We start from the raw sequence: 19,595 nt of genomic DNA, 5'->3' as shown, positions 1-19,595 counted from the left end.
TTTATTTTATAATAATTTTTTTTTTTGATAAAATATTATAATATATTTTCTACATATATATAAATGTATTATAAACAATAGATTTTTTTATATTTGCTTTTCGCGTTTGGTTCTAATATATTTTTTTATACGTCATAAAATATAATCTCACAAAAGTATAATAATTTAAAAAGACATAGTACATTAATTATATAATATAAAATATCTAATATGGCTTTAATTCTGAGTACACAAGAAATATTTTTCTCCCACAAGTTTTTTTTAATTATATATTTATTTATTTTATTTTTTTTTAATTATTTTATCAAATAAAATTATACCTACACTATACTTCTAATGGAAGATATTGAGTTTAAAAAGTAAATTGATATATATAATTTAATTTAAATTGAGTATATATTTAAGAGAAATAATATAAGAATTATTATACCTCCTTTCTCTGTTTTTTTAATGAATTATGTTATATATTATATTATATATTTCCTTAATTATGTATATATAATTAAAAATATATTATATAAATATTTCGCAAATAAATCTTTAACATAATGAATTCAATTCTTTTTAACTAAATATGGATTCATATATCTATATATATTTTTTAATAAATCTTATATTTATTAATTTTAAGGTATGTATAGAAATTATTTTATATAATTATTTTCCTTCATATCATATAAAATTGAACATAATTTATTATTTCTTATTAATCTAATTTTGACATGCTTAATAAATCAGTGTATAATTTATTGCCAAAATATATTTTGATTCCTTAAGTGTTTATAATTGTTCCTAATTTACACTATATCGCTTTATTATATTTAATATAATAGTATGTTTATTGTTAGAATTAATAATACTGTTAAAATATGTTCAAAATTTTTTGTTAATACAGAATCACATTAATATATAATAATAAGAATATATTGCACAATAATCTTTCAATTGTGACATACGCTTAAAAGTTAATAATTCGTGCAGATACAGGAAAATAGAATTTATATAAAAAAAAATGTTTCATATAACACTTATAATATAAAAACGAATAAATTAAATTATATAAGAAAATATATATAAACTTCATACATATGTATAGTGTAATCAAACAATAATATGAAATGAACAATAACAATATCCTTATAAATTACATAAAAATTTATTACTGTATTTTTTTTTTAAATATACTGTGTTTTTAGTATGATATAAATTATATAAATATGTTTCTTTTATCGTATAAACAAGATTTATTCTTATAATGTGTTATGTTAATTTGACGTTTTCTTTTTTTATTTCACTTTTTTGTTTTATATACTCTGAACACTATGTAAAGAATAAAAACACATATATATTTATTATTAAAAAAATTATTATTTTTCACATTTATCAAGGATTTCTTTTTAACATTTTTTTTATATTAATACTATATTGATACATATATAACCATTAATCTTTACATGCATATTATAATATTATAATAATATTTCTATTAGATTATTGCAGTAATTAGGCAATTATATATTTATTCATATAATGTAAAATACCTACATTAGCTACCCATAAGGTATAAGGTTATTTCTTGTTTACCTATATTATATCATTTACTTATTATCAAGATATATGTTTATAGATGTGTACAGGCATGTAGATGAAATAGTTACAAATTAATAAATTACAATATTCTTTTGAATAAGAAGCAATTACTATCTTGATAAAGATATACAGATCACAATTTTACAGTTTTATTAATGAACTCTACATTATAAAGTTTTATAATAAATATATTTATTTATATGTTATTTGCTTAAAAAAATTTGAATCAGTTATTATAAGAATATATATATTTACTTTTATTATTTAATGATTATATATGATAAAGAGACCATTCTTAATTTGTAGTATTCCTCAATAATATAGTTAGAATTAAGTAAAAATAGAACAAATACGTATTATTCTTTGTAAATATAATAAAACCTTCTTTAATATATTATTTATAAATAGTCATCCCGAATTATTATAATATATTGTTATGTATACATTGTTTATTCTCATAATAATAAGGTAAAAATATATATAAATTTATTATGAAATATATTTTATGTATTTAATAATTATTCAAGTGTAATAAGAGAAATTTAAAAATTTTATAATCATGCTACTGTCTACAATGTCATTTAAAAAGTGTTCCTCGGTTCTGTTCTTTTTTTTTAACTAATGTGATTCATGAAATATAGTACAACTGTAGTTAAAGTATTTATTTATATTGTTAAATATTAATATATTCCTAAGAAAAATAAAAACAAAAAAACAATTTAATATGTATCCTTCAAAAAATTCATAATTCAGTTATAAATATAAATAGAGCCTTGTAATTGTAATATTTATGTGGTTCTAAAAATTTTTGTTACAATTAATATTTATACATGTATTATACAAAAAAAGGATGCATGCAATATATATTACTGAAAATTTTATGACATGTTATGTATATGAAAGAATAAAAATAATGTATAATCATGAAAATATAATAGAAGAGATTGTATTCTACAGTATGATTCTTAAACAAATTAGAATTTTTATAAATCATGCATATATATAGTATGATGTTTATATTTTATAATTCATTATATAGATGTAAACATACTTATATTACTGAATTGATTTAAATATAATTTAATGATAAAATTATAAGAATTGCATTCTAATAATGTAACAATTTTAATACTTATAAGTGTAATTCATATTTATATATCACACTATATTATGTATTGTAAAAAAAAAACACGTTTCATATAGACTATATTTTAAATCTACTATTATGATGATTATTGTTTAGTAAATTATTTACCCTGTTTCTAAGTTTTTCTTATAGCATGAATTTTTATCTTTATATTTTTATCTATGCTTATGTATTATAATATTATATGTTTATGATACATTTATAGCAAAGAATAATACAGGGATCTTTGAAAATATGCTCCTAAATTTTATATATGTGCATATATATATTTATCTAAATATCATAATTATAAAAATTATATTTAAGCAATACAATGATTATATAATATAAATATATAAGAATTTTGGAATTATTTCATATATGAATATAATAATAGAATTCTATTAATATTACTATATATATAATTTATGGTATTACATGAAAAATACGATTTTTTCAGTTTTTTCTTTATTTACATGTGCATATTTTAATTTTATTAATATTAAAAAATTCCATGTATATGCATAGAAATTATTTGAATTTATATATAAATAATTCTTCTCAGTTTGGTTCATAATATTTAAATAATGCATTTATTTTATATTAATCATTAATTAGATATATTAACACTTTAATAAAATTTATAAAATTTGTTACATAATATATATATTTGAATACGTAACCAAAAATATTAACAAATATTATTAAGTAACTGTTATATATATTGTACTATATTATATTAAATTAATGAATATGTCTTTTATTATCTATATATATTTCATGAAGAATTTCATTTTTATGGAAATGAGATGTAAAAAACTGTTAAAAAAAATAAAACTTATGAACATACATAATGTATGAAAAACAAATGTCTGTATAATTAACTCTCTAAATTATATTCTTAAACAAATGTTAATATATGATTATATGTTATTAAAATATTTATTTTTTGATAGTAGCTATATTAATTTTTTGTATAGGACAATGTTTAAAAATTCTTATTATATATATTGAATTAATTATAATACAGTTTCTTGAGCTATATTTATGATTTTATTATTATGTTTAATTCGGTTTTCCTAGTAAATATTTTATATATTATCCAAATATATATATAATTATATTGTTTTTCAAAAAACAGGTTTTTATTTATTTATTGATTAAATATTATACTCTTATTTTTTCTAGTCTTCTGAATAATAAGCTATTCTATAGTTTCTGTTATTTCTATTTGTATATGTCCTATGAAATGTATCCTTTATATTTGAATAATGCTTATTTTTTTTATTCATCCTCCACCCTAAATTTAGTACAATTGGTTATAAAAATGAACCATAACTTGTATACTGAAAATAAAAAAACAATATTTTATATTAGAATGTAGATCATTGATTTGATATAAACTACATATCATATTGTGTAATATAAATTTCAATTCAATATACATTTACTAAATTAAAATTATATTTAACCTTAAAAAAAATGAAAATAATTATTAAAATAGCTGTATTTAAAACGAACATACCAGTAACTGTATCTGCACCTGGTTCTAAAGAGGAATATGAGTGTTTCGGTGAAGGAAAACATTCAGATTTTACCTTACGATATTCATTGTACTTAACATTAACTTTATCTAGCTCTTCCATAAAACTTTTGTTATTGTTCATACTTTTACTTATTGCTGAATGGGTTATATATTTATTAACAAGATTATTAGCAATATCACAGCTCACCCATGTTTTTTTAAATTCGTCTTCTATATGATATAGTTTCTGTAAATATTGAAATTTATCATATATATCATCAATATCATCAATGCCCTTAAGGTGCTTTACACATATATCAGGTACATCCATTCTATCTACATTACCTCTTTTTTCCCTCATTTTTGTATAACATTCCTTTGTTGTTTTGCAGTCACCTGCATAATTTTTCATTAGCTCCTTTAATTTGTAATAGAAATATTTACAACTACTTACTGAATAATTTTCTCTTCCAGGTGCTATGCCTTCTATAAATTTTAAATACATACATATTCTATAACAAGACGTATTAAAGACAACTGAAACATCAATAGAAACATTTATTCTATTCATAAAATCATTACAAACTGCTGAACAACGTGTAAGCCATGGTCTCCTGAATTCTCTCCTCCATTCAATCCCATTAAAATCATAATGACTTTGAGGAAATATATCCTTAAAATCAAACTCAAAATGAATGTATAAAAATTACAAAAAACTTTACGCTATATTTTTATGAAAAAATTTATTGAATAGTTATCTCAATTTACGTTTTTTTTAAAATGTCGTGATATAAGTAAAAATTATATAGAAAGCAGAATCATACGTTGTTATTCGTGGAATGAACGACATTCATTATATTTTTGCTATAATAATTAACAAATGTGATTTGCGTATTCTTTTATTAAATAATTTTATATACTATATGTATTTCAAAACATATTATATTAGTTTCATGTGCTATAATGCTCATAATTTATAAATTTTACAGAGGATATTAATTTTTATTCTTTTCTTTTTGTCTTACTATAGATTAAACTAATATAATATTTATGTATCATTAGTGATATATACACATTATTATAAGAGTACATATTAAAAACATTCAGCTGTTATAATATGAATTATGCAATAATGGAACGTAATAATCACTATATTGTAATACTTTAATATATTTAAAATAATTTTAATAAATAATCATTGCCTCTTAGAAATAAAATTTTTTGCGTACACATATAATTGGTAAATACAAGCTAACATATTTATATCATATTTCAATTGCTCTTTAAATTTTGATATATTAATATATTATAAACATTTATTTAATAACGATAACATATAAGAACACCTAAAAATTATTATGTTAAAGATATTCTATATATAATGATGTGCCTTATCCCACCCTAAGTAAATTATATTTAATCTTGATATATAATATGTACATGGATTCAATAATGTATAAAATCTATGTGGGCATAAGATTCAATATAAAACAATGGTTTAAATATATATTAATTTATTTTTAACTCATTTATTTAAGAAACATAGTTTATCTTTTTCATACGCACATATTTCATTATTATTAATATATCATCTTTAACATATGTATAAATAATATTAAAATAGTGATTACATATAATATAAGCTCAAAGATTTTATACTTATAATACAGTAACATTTATTTTATCAAATGCTTTAAAATGGTAACAAAATGAATAGCCTAATTTTTATAAAGTGTTATTTTTAAAATATAATAAATTTATTTTTTTAATAAGATATTATTCAAAATAAAATTATTCTTTATAGCTTTTTTTATATTTATTTTTTATTCCTATTTTTGCTCATTGTAATAATTAAAATTATATATATGTGTTTTCTAAAATGAGATTATTCAAATATCAATTAAAATAATACTTACAGTATAAATAATACGGTACAAAAAATTATAAGGTTATCTACTATATTCCATTCCCTCTAGGTACACATAACCTAAATTATATTTAATTTTATGAATTTCTTATTTTTCTTGATTTATTATAAAAAAACAGGAATCCATAATCTAACTACATATTTAATAAATATATTATATGTTCATTCAAAATAATTTATTTTTCAATTTTATAAAAAGTTCTTTTTTTGAAATAATAGTTTTTTTTCTTAGAAAATTTTTAAAATATTAAGAAATGCTTACTTTTGTTAATATGAAATGGAGCACCCTTTATACATTATATATTTTATGTGAATGAAAATTTATAAAATTATTATTTACATAATATACCACTTCATAGTATAATAAGTGTATGAATTATAATAGGGTTAATTATATGATATATTACGCATTTCCTTGTGTATCATAAAAATATTGTACATTATAATTCTATGAATAAAGAAATAAATTTTGTATTATAATAATGTTTATTCCTGTCGTAAATTTGATATAATCATAAACTTCATAATATACGGATTAATAAATTGTTGTATAGAATAACTAATTTCTATTATATAAAAATATACATAAATAAAATTTTTTCAATATAAGGCACATATAAAGACAAAGGATAAAAAATAAACATTATATATTATGTAAAATAATGTATTTCTAGGGAAGGATACTTCCAAAAAAAAAAAAAAAAATTAAAAATGTACCAAAATTATATATAATCTCAATATATTAAAAATATAAAACACATATATATATAAAACACAGCACAATAATAAATGAAATATATAAGTATATATATTTTGATTTTTTTATAACAAATATTACACTTTTATATAATATTTTTTTCAAAATTATATATACATTTATGTTTTACGTAATATAAATAAATATGTCATATTATTGAGAATACCTGTGGGATTAATCAAATTGTATGATAGTTTCCGCTATATTCCTTATTATAATTCATAATGTAAGATTAACAAAGAAATAATAATTTACTTAATATGAAAAAGACTTTATTTGCTTTCTTTTTTTTAATATATAACAACAGTATAACAATTTAAACTAATCAAAAATGAACGTAATACTGTTTAAAATATTTACTTTATCAAAAAGTAAACATAGGTAAGATTTTTAGTTTTAGAGTTTTATAATCCAAATATATAATATATATGCATTTTTAGTGTTATATATTCAATATATCATAGTTTATATTTCATAAATATAAGGAAAATATAAAATAGAAAATAATAAATAATGCTGCATCTTCATAAATATATTATCTATATTATTTTTATTTGTGTGGTAATGCATTAATATATAACATATGTAACATTTTTTTTTCTTAGTATCCTTTAACATATTTTAATTTAACATTTATTTAAAGTTTTTTATAATATTTAAATTTTCATGATTTTATGCCAGAAATTTACATTTCATATGCATTTCCAGGAGATTAAATCTGCATTATATGTTCTAATTCAATTAATATAAATATTGAGAAGGCATAAGTGATTTTTGTATACTTATTTAATTATATAATTAATGATAATATGTATGCTTTTTTATAATCAATTTAATAGTTTATTTATATTTATACCTCAGTTTCCGTTAATAATACATAATGCTTCCTGTTCTTTGTGAAAAGTTGTTTTTTAATATAATTTTTGTTATTTCGTTATCCGAATAATATAAATATCATAGTTTTTTACATAATACTAGAATTAGACTTTGATCAGAATATGAATATTGAATTTTTCAATACTTACGTTTATTTAAGAACAAAATAAAAATATTTTATGATTATATTTTATAAAAATTACTATAATATTAATATTTTTTCTCTCTATTAATAATATAGGTTATGTTATTAAACACATGCAATAAAAACATTCTTACATAATATATGAGCATTGGTGGTATCAATGATTATAAAAAAATTATTTGTTATTCAATATTAAAATTCATATATGGTCTCAGTTAATCATATAATAGTACCTGAACATTGGAAGTAGATCCAATTTTTGTAAATTTTATATTTTTTTATTAACTATCTCACGTAAACATTATGTTTTCGCGTACCACAATATATAGGACCCTACTGAATTTATAATTATTAAATTTTTTATTATTCTTATATCAACATGAAATTGTGAACATACACAAAGAAGAAGGGTTTTTATTTTTATTGAAATCTGTATGTACTTTTAAAACATCTTAATTTACAAAATGATAACTAATACAAGTGTCAAGTATTATCATGTAGAATGTTTTCATTTTATATTATGTAATAATTAAATCGTCACAAAAACTATACAACATAAATATTATTATAATTATAGATTTTCCTAAGAAATATAAAAAAATATTAATATTTATACAGTTTTACATAAACGCTTTATTACAATATACATAATCTAGTGTGCTTTATTTATTTTATTCTTTCTTTTTTTAATATAGAATTCATCATGATATTTATTATTATGTAATGATTTACATGTTCTATATATTATCTATTATTCTTTTCCTCCATTAAATATCTTACGATTTTTTTTAAATGGATTATAACTATATTTATTATGGCATTATGATTAATATTAACATTCTAATAATGTTTTCACGTTCTTTTATTCAATAATAAAAGAAGAAATATCTATTTAAAAAAATTATAAACAAATAAAAAAAAAAAATTTATGTGTTATTAAGAATTATTCTATGTGAATATATTTCCAAAATTATATAAATATTCCTACATCCGGGTTTAAGGACAATAAAAAAAAAATTAACTTATTATAAATAAATTACATATATGCCTATTTATATTAATAATATAAATGAGTTTAATTAAAATTTATACCTATGAATGGTCCAACTTTAGCATACTACTTAATGATCAATATGCAATAACGTGCGTATATCATTAAATTTAATTTATTCTTCAACAAAACTCATCATAATATAATTAAAATTCATAAAAAATGAAAAAATTATATATGTATAAATATTTTATATATCTCATATTATAGTAATTGTGCTATATATGTACGTAAAATGATATAAATTCAAATATTATGTAATATAATACTTTTTACTACAATGATTCTACAAAAATTGATATATGAGTAAAATATATAAATATATTTATATAGATATTTATTTTACTAAATAATATTCTATCATGCACTAATATTAAATTCAATATAAAAGAAAATGTTTTTTGTATATATTGTTCCCAGTCATTATATAATTAACATAAATAAGAATTACAATATGCATGCTCCCTATGATTTTTTATAATAAGATAGTATCCTTATTAAATATATATATTTAGAATATCAAATAAAAAATAAAAATTCAAAAATTTATAAAAATAATAATAAACATTATAACAGAAGAAACATTTGTGAAACTTAGCCCCATGACCTAAACCATCTGAATGATTTTATTCAAAAACATATATATGTTTCTCTAGTCAAATAATTTAAATGTAGATGGGGAAATTTATCTGTTTAAAAGAATGTTTCCCTGAATTCTAGAATTATAAATTATATTACACAACTAATAAATGACATTATAAATAGAAACAAAAAAATGTATTTTTTTTTAAATTAAATAAAATATTTTTTCATGTAACATAACTTTTTTTTTATATATATTTTTTTCGAGGATATTCTCAATATGTACATTTGACCTTAATATGGTATATCATCTATGTCGATTTTAATAGTTTCTGCCTAAATTTTCAGGTTCACGCAATTCCTATTGTAACAAATTAATTCATAATTCTTCTTTATCTTTATATATTTGAATTTAAAAATTATTACAGATACTTTTTAATGTATTTAACTCATGTAAAAAATAATGAATTCGATTTAAAATTCAACGTAAAGGCAGGTTGCACTTATTTGTTTTACAAGCTCAAAAATCTAGTGAAATCATATCACAGTATTTGAGCAAACCAAAAGGATTCTATGAAAAAATGAAAAAAAAAAAAAAACACAAACATTAAAAAATTTATGCTTCTGGAGTTTGTGTGAAGCAATTCATAGAGTTTCAATATGTTCATGATAAGCCATTTCATATAAGGAAATGTCTGAATAGAGTATAAGGTAATGTTGAGCCACTAAAAAAACATATTAAATGTAAAGTATTAAGCAATCTCGTCGTTGTGCTATACCTTGCAATGAAATATATAAAGAGTATTTAAAAATTTTATCAAAAGAACTAAACATCCGTTTTAGATATTTATTAATAAGGTATAAAAAAGTATATGATGAAATACTAAATGATTTACATAGAGTTAGAAATTCATCTAAATCTTTTAATTTTTTATACGGATCAGCAGAAGCATATGTTTTTTTAAATTTTACAATAATATGAATTTTCTTTAATTTGTATAAGTTTAAAATATATTTAATAATTAAATGTATATAGTATTGTGATTTATATTATACATTACAATTAATTCTTTTTAGTTATATTAAAGCTTTATCTATAAGAATGTTGTATTCCGTCTTTAATATATGTATACCAGTTATGAATCATTTTTAAATTTAGGGAAAGTAAGATTTGAAAGATGATGAAAAATGCAAATAATTATATCATGAATTAAAAAAATTCGTCTGATGCGACATACAATTATATAATTCATAAGAACAGTCTAATATCTTATATTATACTATATTAATCCTGTTAATAGTATATATACACTAACATATTCTAAAGCAAAATATTTTTTTTAATACATATATTTTAATGAGGTGCATATCATTAGCAAATATAAAAAAAAAATAGTATTTTTACAACATGAAGACACTAATATCATGATAAAACTATGTAATGTACACTATAATTATTCTAATTTATATGAAAAATAAGTCATTAATTTTTTTATATTTCTAATTATTATGTAGTATTAGATCATATAAAAAATTGATAATCTATAATAATATCTTAGTAATTATTAGATATATATTTATATTAAAATAAGTATACCTAATTTTAATGCATTTGTTAAATTTATACACACAATTTATAAAATAGAATACGTAATATTCATTTATAATTGAAAAAATAACTGAAACTATATATATAAAAAATAATAATAATAAATAAATATAAATATATATATATATTAACCTAATATTTATTATAAAAAATACATATGAACATACATAAAACAGTATAATTAATTTAATTAATGAATTTCTAGAAAATGTAATTTAAAAAGATGTATTTTGCATAATTATTGAAAGAGAATATAATGATATACATAAATTTCTTATTAACTTATATTATGTCATAATTAAAATGTTTTAATTCATGAAAAAATAACAAAGATTTTACATATGATATAATAGATAAATACCTCAGAATAATTTATAGATTAAATAATAATAAAGACTAATGCAAATCATACATAGTAAATATTATAAAAAATAAATGTATAATAACTCTTACACAATATTAATAAACACAATAAATAACAATGGTAATAGAGTTATATTAATATATTCATTAAAAATTAATGTTTTATTCATACACATTCTTTAGCATATATGAAGATTCTAGGGATTAAAAATATTATTTGTATTTAAAATATACATTTCTTATTGTATGAACATTATTTTTTTAGATTTAAATCTATATAATATAATAACTCTTATGTAACATATAATTTTTGTTGTAATTTTTAAATACGTTTTGCTCAATCCAAATATATTAAGATCTCAATGCACATTTAAATAATCATTAGTATCACATATAATTCCAAAAATAAATGAAAATATATTTATCTATTTTAATATATTAGAAAATAATATTCAAGTGGTATATCTTGTATAACAGTGTTATTAGAAATATTGTTCTTTTTATAATATATGTAATGATTATACATAAAGATCATAAAAATTTCATGTTATATATATATAAGTAAATATTACAATGTCTTAAAAAATAGAAAAAACATAATCCTCTAGATACATATAATTATATAAAAATAAAAAATATAAAAATGTATTCAACGGAGCTAATTTCAGTAAATATTAAAAAAATATATTAATATTAAAATTTTTTTAAAAGTGATAGTTCAGTACTATTATTTTTAACTCATCACAATATATATACCATTTATATACTTTATTAATATATATTAATCATAGCTCATAATGATTTCATTTGTATATTTCGTGTACTCAATTTTTTCCATTATATTTTTATATACTCTCAGTATATGTAAATATATTCACCATATTCTTAGTAGTAATCTATCACTCTATACATTTGTTACATTGCTATATTATTCAAGGTTATTTCTTCATATTAAAATTTTCTTTTTCTAATTTAATTATATATAAATATATTATGTAATAAATAAATAATATTAACATCTTCTTTGAAACACAGATTTTCAAGTTAAGGAATCGATAACCATTAAAATTTTCTTTAAATCCGAATAGATAATAATAGATTATTATACGTGCATAATATGAATTATTTAAAATAATAGTATCAATATATTTTAATTTTTAAACACCTTAGTGGTTATATTTAATCGCATAGAACTCGTATAAGAAAAAGAGTCCATGTATTTATTTCTAATTTATTTTTATAATAAGAAATATTTATAAAGATATACATGGTGGAAAGTATTTTTTTTTTTAATAATAAATATAATAAAAATACATAAATTTAAAACTATTTTAAGGATAATATACAAATAAATGTTTTATATGTAATTTGGTTTATTATCTTTTATATTTGGTAAAACAAAAATATTTTAAATGATGTGCATATAACATAATAATACTTGTTACAATATTTAAATAAAAATTTTGCTATGTTCCTGTTATATCATTTGCAAAGTTTTTTATACATATTCACAAAGTAAGGAATATATTCTTATAAGTATAAAATTTCTATGTTACACTCTAATTAAACGTTATGTTTGTTGATTCTATAGGTGAATCCTTAGTTTATTAATATGTATCATTAATTTATTTAATATATTGTAGTTTTAAATATATACTGCATAATAATAAATTAATATAATAAAAGGATGAATTATATCCAACGTTCTGTTAAATATAAATATCCTCAACATAATATAAGAATTCATAAATACATGTTGTTCAGAGCATAAAGAGTTCCATTATTTAAATATACTTTCCATATATTGTATTATGTAAAATATGAGAAATTTTATTTTTTAATAAAATAAATATATTATAAAAGGCATAACGCGACATGTAAATATATAAAAGTAAGTACGAATATATACTAACGATAATTGAGATATAAACATTTTAATAATGAAAAATATATTCGTTTCAATTTATGCTAGTGTTTATTCTCTTTGATTTTTTATTGAACATATGATAACATCTCCTTTACTCTCTAAAGAAACTTTTATTATTCTATATTATTTTTATGGAAATATCGAATAAAAAATAAATATTCATTTACTAGCATGTATAATAAGAACCTTTTTATAAATTTATTATTATAGCGTAATATATATTTAAGATATTATTTTATATTTCATATTAAACACATAAATATAAATAAATAATATAATTTGTACATTTAATATTTATATTATTTATGGTAACTATAATATTTTGCAACAATTATATAACTATTTTTATGTTAATAAAAAGGACTAATAATTTTCCTGGCTTTTCCACATTAATAATTATACTTAAAATCCCTTAAATACATCGACCAAAATCCATGAATTTAATATAATATAGTGAATTTTATTATATATATTGTATAATAATAATAAAATATATGTATATAATATACCTAACACATTATAAATAAGTTTTTTATATGGAAAATACATATCCAAATAATTTGTTATCATTTATAAGACCTGATTAATTCAGTTCATATATAATGTATGAATAAATTTGTATAATTATGCATTTTGTTAATTAGATGGGTTTATTTTCTTTAAAATAAGTGAGACGGGAATTCAGGCAATATAACATAAGAATGATATGTGAGATAGAAACTATTTTAACTATTTGTATATTCAGAATATTTAAGACCCTATGCAATATGTGAAAGAATACCCTTAGATTACATAATTATATAAAACTAAACCTAAAAAACATGCATATACGTCCAAATAATTTTATATAATTATATAAAATGAGAAAAATAATTTTTTTTATATAATAGAATTAAAAATAAATAAATAAAAAGAAATCTGCATAAATATTCACCAGATTCATGTCAATTTTATAGTTGTTCTTTATAATACATTTTACATAGATAATAAAACTCAATGTGCTTTTTTTTCTTCATATTATATAATATTAATTAATTTTTATTGTAAACGAAATAATATGATTCATTTAATTTTTTTATGTTTATTAAATTTGGCTTAACCCTATATCAAATTAATGAATATAATGAAGTATAAACTGTACTATGATTCTATAACATAAATTAATTCTATTCCTTTATATTCACCAATTTAATGAATTCATAATATTAATGATTATTATCAGAATAAAAAATTTTATTAGTCAAAGTATTTCATTTACTGTGATGTGGAAATTTTAAGATACCATTTCAGAAAAATTGAAATACCTTTTCGTTATAATTTAAAAAAACATAAGCACGAATAAATAATTGTTTATATAATTCTAAATAACTCTTTTTACTTATCATATATCATAACTAAAAAATATGTTATATAAAGTCATTTATTCTTTACTGAAATCATAAAAAAACAAATTGTTTTTGAAAAACATAAAGCAGAATTTGTATAAAATATTTTTTTCATTTACAAGAAATGTTATTACATTAATTCAGTTATGTAATATATAATAATTATATAATTCAAAACAGAATAAGAAAAATAATTTTTTCAACTTAGCGTGATTACTGTAGTTACCAAATAAGCATAATATATATTAAATAACTACAGTTGTTTATGAAACATAATCCATGTATTATGTTTCATATTATTTAACATTTGAAATTTTTGAATTTTTATCTAAAGAAAAATAATCATAATGATTCTGAGATGAAAAACTAAATGATAGCCCTAATATATAGTATCTGTTGTAAAAAGTAATATATATTTTATATATCCACGCTCCAATAATAAATAAATTAAAATATGATCTAAAACTCATAGTTTAAGTCATAAGAAGATTATATTTTATTAATTTGTTATATATATTCCCATAATAAATAATAAAATGTAGTAAATATGCGAATATCATTAGTAAAGTGTATAAATCTTAATGATATATTATATTGCATGTATATGAATGTAGGAATAACATTTCACAATTCTTTTAATACGATCCATTATTATATTATAAATACTCTTTCAGTATATAAAAGTACTATAAATATATATATTTATAATGTTTTATATAGTATATCATAAATATGCATTATGCATTATAAAATATTATTTCATATATATATATTGGGTTGAATTTATATGAAAATATTCTAAATTATGATATTATACATAAATGTTCTTTTATTATACTATATATAAAAAAAGAAAATGTTTAAATCTAAATAATAAATAATATTTAATTATATAGTATATTTTATTCACGATTAATTATATATATTATTATATATGAATTAAAATAGAATAGTAAAGAGTTTATATTTATTCCATGATGATAATTAATATTTGTATTATATGTTTTTATATAACTGCTAAGTTAGTGAAAATAAATTATTTTTATAAAATATGATATGCTATAATTTATTTATTTTATAGAGTTATTGTCATTTATCTCATAATATATTTATGTGTCTTATTTTATTGTTAAAATATATAGAAATAAATATTATGTGTTGCAAAATATAATTATTATATTTTATTTGTTCTAAAAATTACTACTTTTGTTTTATATCGTTTTCTTTTCAATTATATAGCTTTATAAATATATATGAAATAATTTTTTTCATAGTTCCTTTATATCTAAGAATCACAATTTTATATTCATATATTTCATCATTTTTTTTATTTCAACTACTAATATATTATAATTTCATCCCCAATGGAGGAAAATATAGTAGGTTTGAATTATTAAAATAAAAATTAAATCTCTGTAATATTTCTACGCTATAATTTTCATATATGTTATAAAATATTGTTCAATTTAATAAAATTTTAAGTTTAATATTATTTTTTCTTATTTTAGTATAAATTTGTGGATGAATTTCATGAATGTAATAAAATAATAGAAAAGTATAAAAATTCTGACATCCCAAATGAGATTAAAGGTTATTGTATGGAAATGGAGAAAACGTATTCAGAAGATGAAGTAGAATTACAGAATTATAAAATGTGTACACAAGCTATGTTATATTTAAATTATATTAATACTACAACCGATAATATATCTGAGGAAATATTTTGTAAATACTTGTATTATTGGATATATCATGAAAATAAAAAATTTGGTGATAGTAAGTATACAAAAGAAATTTATGATTCAATTCTAAAGAAATTTCAGGAATATGTCCGGCCTATATATATTAATTCTTAAGAAGTTATTAAGGATAGTGTATTGGATAAACTGAAGTATGTATATGATATGAATTCTATACTTTATGATATAAAATGGGATGTTACATACTGTAATAAAGATAGGTGCGCATGTACCAAGAAATGTGCTGATATATATATGAACCAAATAGATGAATGTAAGTTCAATAGAGAAACCAATTTTTGTAATGCCTTAAAAAACATTAGAGTTAAATTTAATATTTTAAATTTACCCTATGTTTGTGAAATTAATTTACCAGAAATATTATCGAACTCAGAAATTCAAAAAAAAAATTATACATTCAGCAAAAACCTACAACATTAGAAAAGTATTTCTAACTACACTTATTCTGACCTTATTAGCAACAATTATACTATATATAATTTTTAAGGTTAATCAGATTAATATTTATATATATTTCCACTACAAAAAAGTTCTTTAAGATAGAATTAAAAAAATATATTTTGTATAACAAAAAAAAATTATATGTTTTAATATATAAATTTATATATATATCATTTAGTTTACAACATTTAGTACTGATTTACGGCGTTTAATATTAAGGAATAGAGGTTTATACAATAATATAGGTAACGAATTTAATATATTGCAAGGGTCTGAAAAAATCATATCTACCTTAACAAACAACAGTTATAATATGTTACATTATTCGTCCTAATATTACAAATAAATACATATTTAGATGAAAACGTTTTATTAAAAATACATAAGGGGTATTTTAATATTATTATATGACGAATGTTTGTTCATAATATATTCACATAGAAATAAAATAATTCTTATAAAAAACCAAAAAAGTATATAATTTTGTAAACATAAAGAGCACATTTCAGAATAAATAGGATAATATCACTTAAATAAGAAGTTCCTTGTGCATAGATAATGTGTAAAATTACAATGATTAAATTTCATAAGGATCCTGATTTAATAGATTGTACTCCTTATTAACAATATATCATTAGATTATAAAGTAGTAATTTATATGTAAAAAAATCATAACATATATATGTCTAATTAATAATGTAAATGCAACATCAGTATATAATAATAATTGAATGTATATGATTTAATATGTTACCATAAATATTATTATATTCAATTTTATGTTATTATTGAATAATATATTACAATTCATTTAACACATTATTAAAATTTATATTCTGTAATGATTTATGTTTATAATCCTTATAACAAAATGAATGTTATTCATTTCATAAGACTCATATTATGTAAATATATTCAATTTACTACATATTTATTTATTAATACAAAGATTCACACAATTAAAACATATAGTGATTTATTTATTTATTTATTTTTTTTTTTGATAAACTAATTAACTCTGTAATTTTATATTACATTTTTAAAAAGCTGTCTGAATTTTTTAGTAAATAGTGAATATTGTAAATAAATTATATAAATAATATGTATATATTTCATATTATCTATATGTAATATTTTCATATTATATATACGAATTATGAGATTCCAAGGAGATATGTTTCACTGACATATAAATACTCTCAAAATATGTAACATATCATTGTACATTGTTAAAAATGAAAAAATAATACATAGCATATATTGTTATTCTAACATGTAATTTTCATATATTCATATTTATAACAAAAAGAATAATAGTGCTTCTATTTATTATATAAATAAGTTATATATATATAATATATACATAATATACTTAATTAATTGTAAAAATGTAAAAATTAATTTTACATTACAAAGAAATTAAAATTTTATTATATAATATTGTTTGCCCATATTAATCATCCTGTAAATTGGAACTTATATAAATATGCATGCATAGTTAATATATTTAATTTTAAATATATGTAATTATATTAAAATAACAATTTATTATATTCTTATTTAAATAAAAATGAACATAAATCAATATATTTATTTATTTGTTACAAAACTATTAAAGTACGTATATATTTTATTTAAATTACATGATCCATTTTCCTAAGAATGCCAATACAAATAATTAGCTTCATAATTATTAGAGAAATTTTCTAAAAAAAAAGGCGTTTTTATCAGAAAAAGAATATAAATTTTATTATGTAAAAAAATCTGAGAACATTATCATTGTTACCTATTTACATGTCTAAATGTATTCCATTCATTTAAATACATATAAACGAAGGTATGTATATGAGAAAGAAATATGCATGCATAATAATCTTTTTTATATGATAAATAGCATATACAGTTATAATAGTTCTATTTTCATGAGTATATATATTAAAAATTATATTTTAATAAGTACAATAACTTTAAATATATATTTTAAAATGAAAAGGAAAACAAGAAACAAAAAATCATTCAAAAAATATTATGAATAAATATATTCAGTGAAGCAAATATATTTTTTAATATATTCATTAATTTTGACGTGTCTAGTATATATGAAAATATATCTTAGGTAATATAAAAAACTATATATCTAATATAAATTTAATTTGAATATAATATTAAAAATGCGTAAATGAATGTATTTTCAATGTTTTCCCTTACATTCTTTTACAGTTTAATTGCACACAATTCATAACAATGTTATAACAATTCTGAATATATGTAGAAAATTTTTGTAATAAATTATAATATAATTAATTAGGAGGTTTACATATATTTCAGATATTATTATTATAATTTACTAAGCTATAAGTTGTATTTATATTAGAAATAAGACATATTAGTGCAGGACACAAAATCATTGCGAATTCTATTATCCGATAAAACAATAACATATATATATTATAATTCATTTAATATTTTAATGAATATTACTTATTTTTTTCATATGGTTATATAACATATATATAAGTACGAGAATCCAT

General features: G+C 18.1%; 1 protein-coding gene across 1 annotated transcript, besides 3 other annotated features; it reads right to left on the bottom strand.

Annotated features, from left to right (window-relative positions):
* Positions 1–3,900: 3,900 nt before the first annotated feature.
* Positions 3,901–5,095, bottom strand: PGO_000735 (variable surface protein; the record flags this gene model as incomplete). Its single annotated transcript, XM_028690826.1, has 3 exons — positions 3,901–3,990; positions 4,162–4,926; positions 5,066–5,095. 3 exons carry the CDS (start codon positions 5,093–5,095, stop codon positions 3,901–3,903), a joined length of 885 nt encoding a protein of 294 aa, XP_028546627.1.
* Positions 5,096–16,227: 11,132 nt separating this feature from the next.
* Positions 16,228–16,242: a sequence feature (nonsense mutation produce stop codon;~variable surface protein).
* A 129-nt stretch (positions 16,243–16,371) lies between these two features.
* Positions 16,372–16,956: a sequence feature (nonsense mutation produce stop codon;~variable surface protein).
* Positions 16,957–17,242: 286 nt separating this feature from the next.
* Positions 17,243–17,398: a sequence feature (nonsense mutation produce stop codon;~variable surface protein).
* The last annotated feature ends 2,197 nt before the right edge of the window (positions 17,399–19,595 follow it).

Source organism: Plasmodium gonderi (genome assembly GCF_002157705.1).
Source record: "Plasmodium gonderi DNA, contig: Pgo-contig_63, whole genome shotgun sequence".
NCBI classification, from domain to species: domain Eukaryota; phylum Apicomplexa; class Aconoidasida; order Haemosporida; family Plasmodiidae; genus Plasmodium; species Plasmodium gonderi.
Note: the sequence above shows the minus strand (reverse complement) of the source record. Positions and strands in the feature narration are given on the sequence as shown.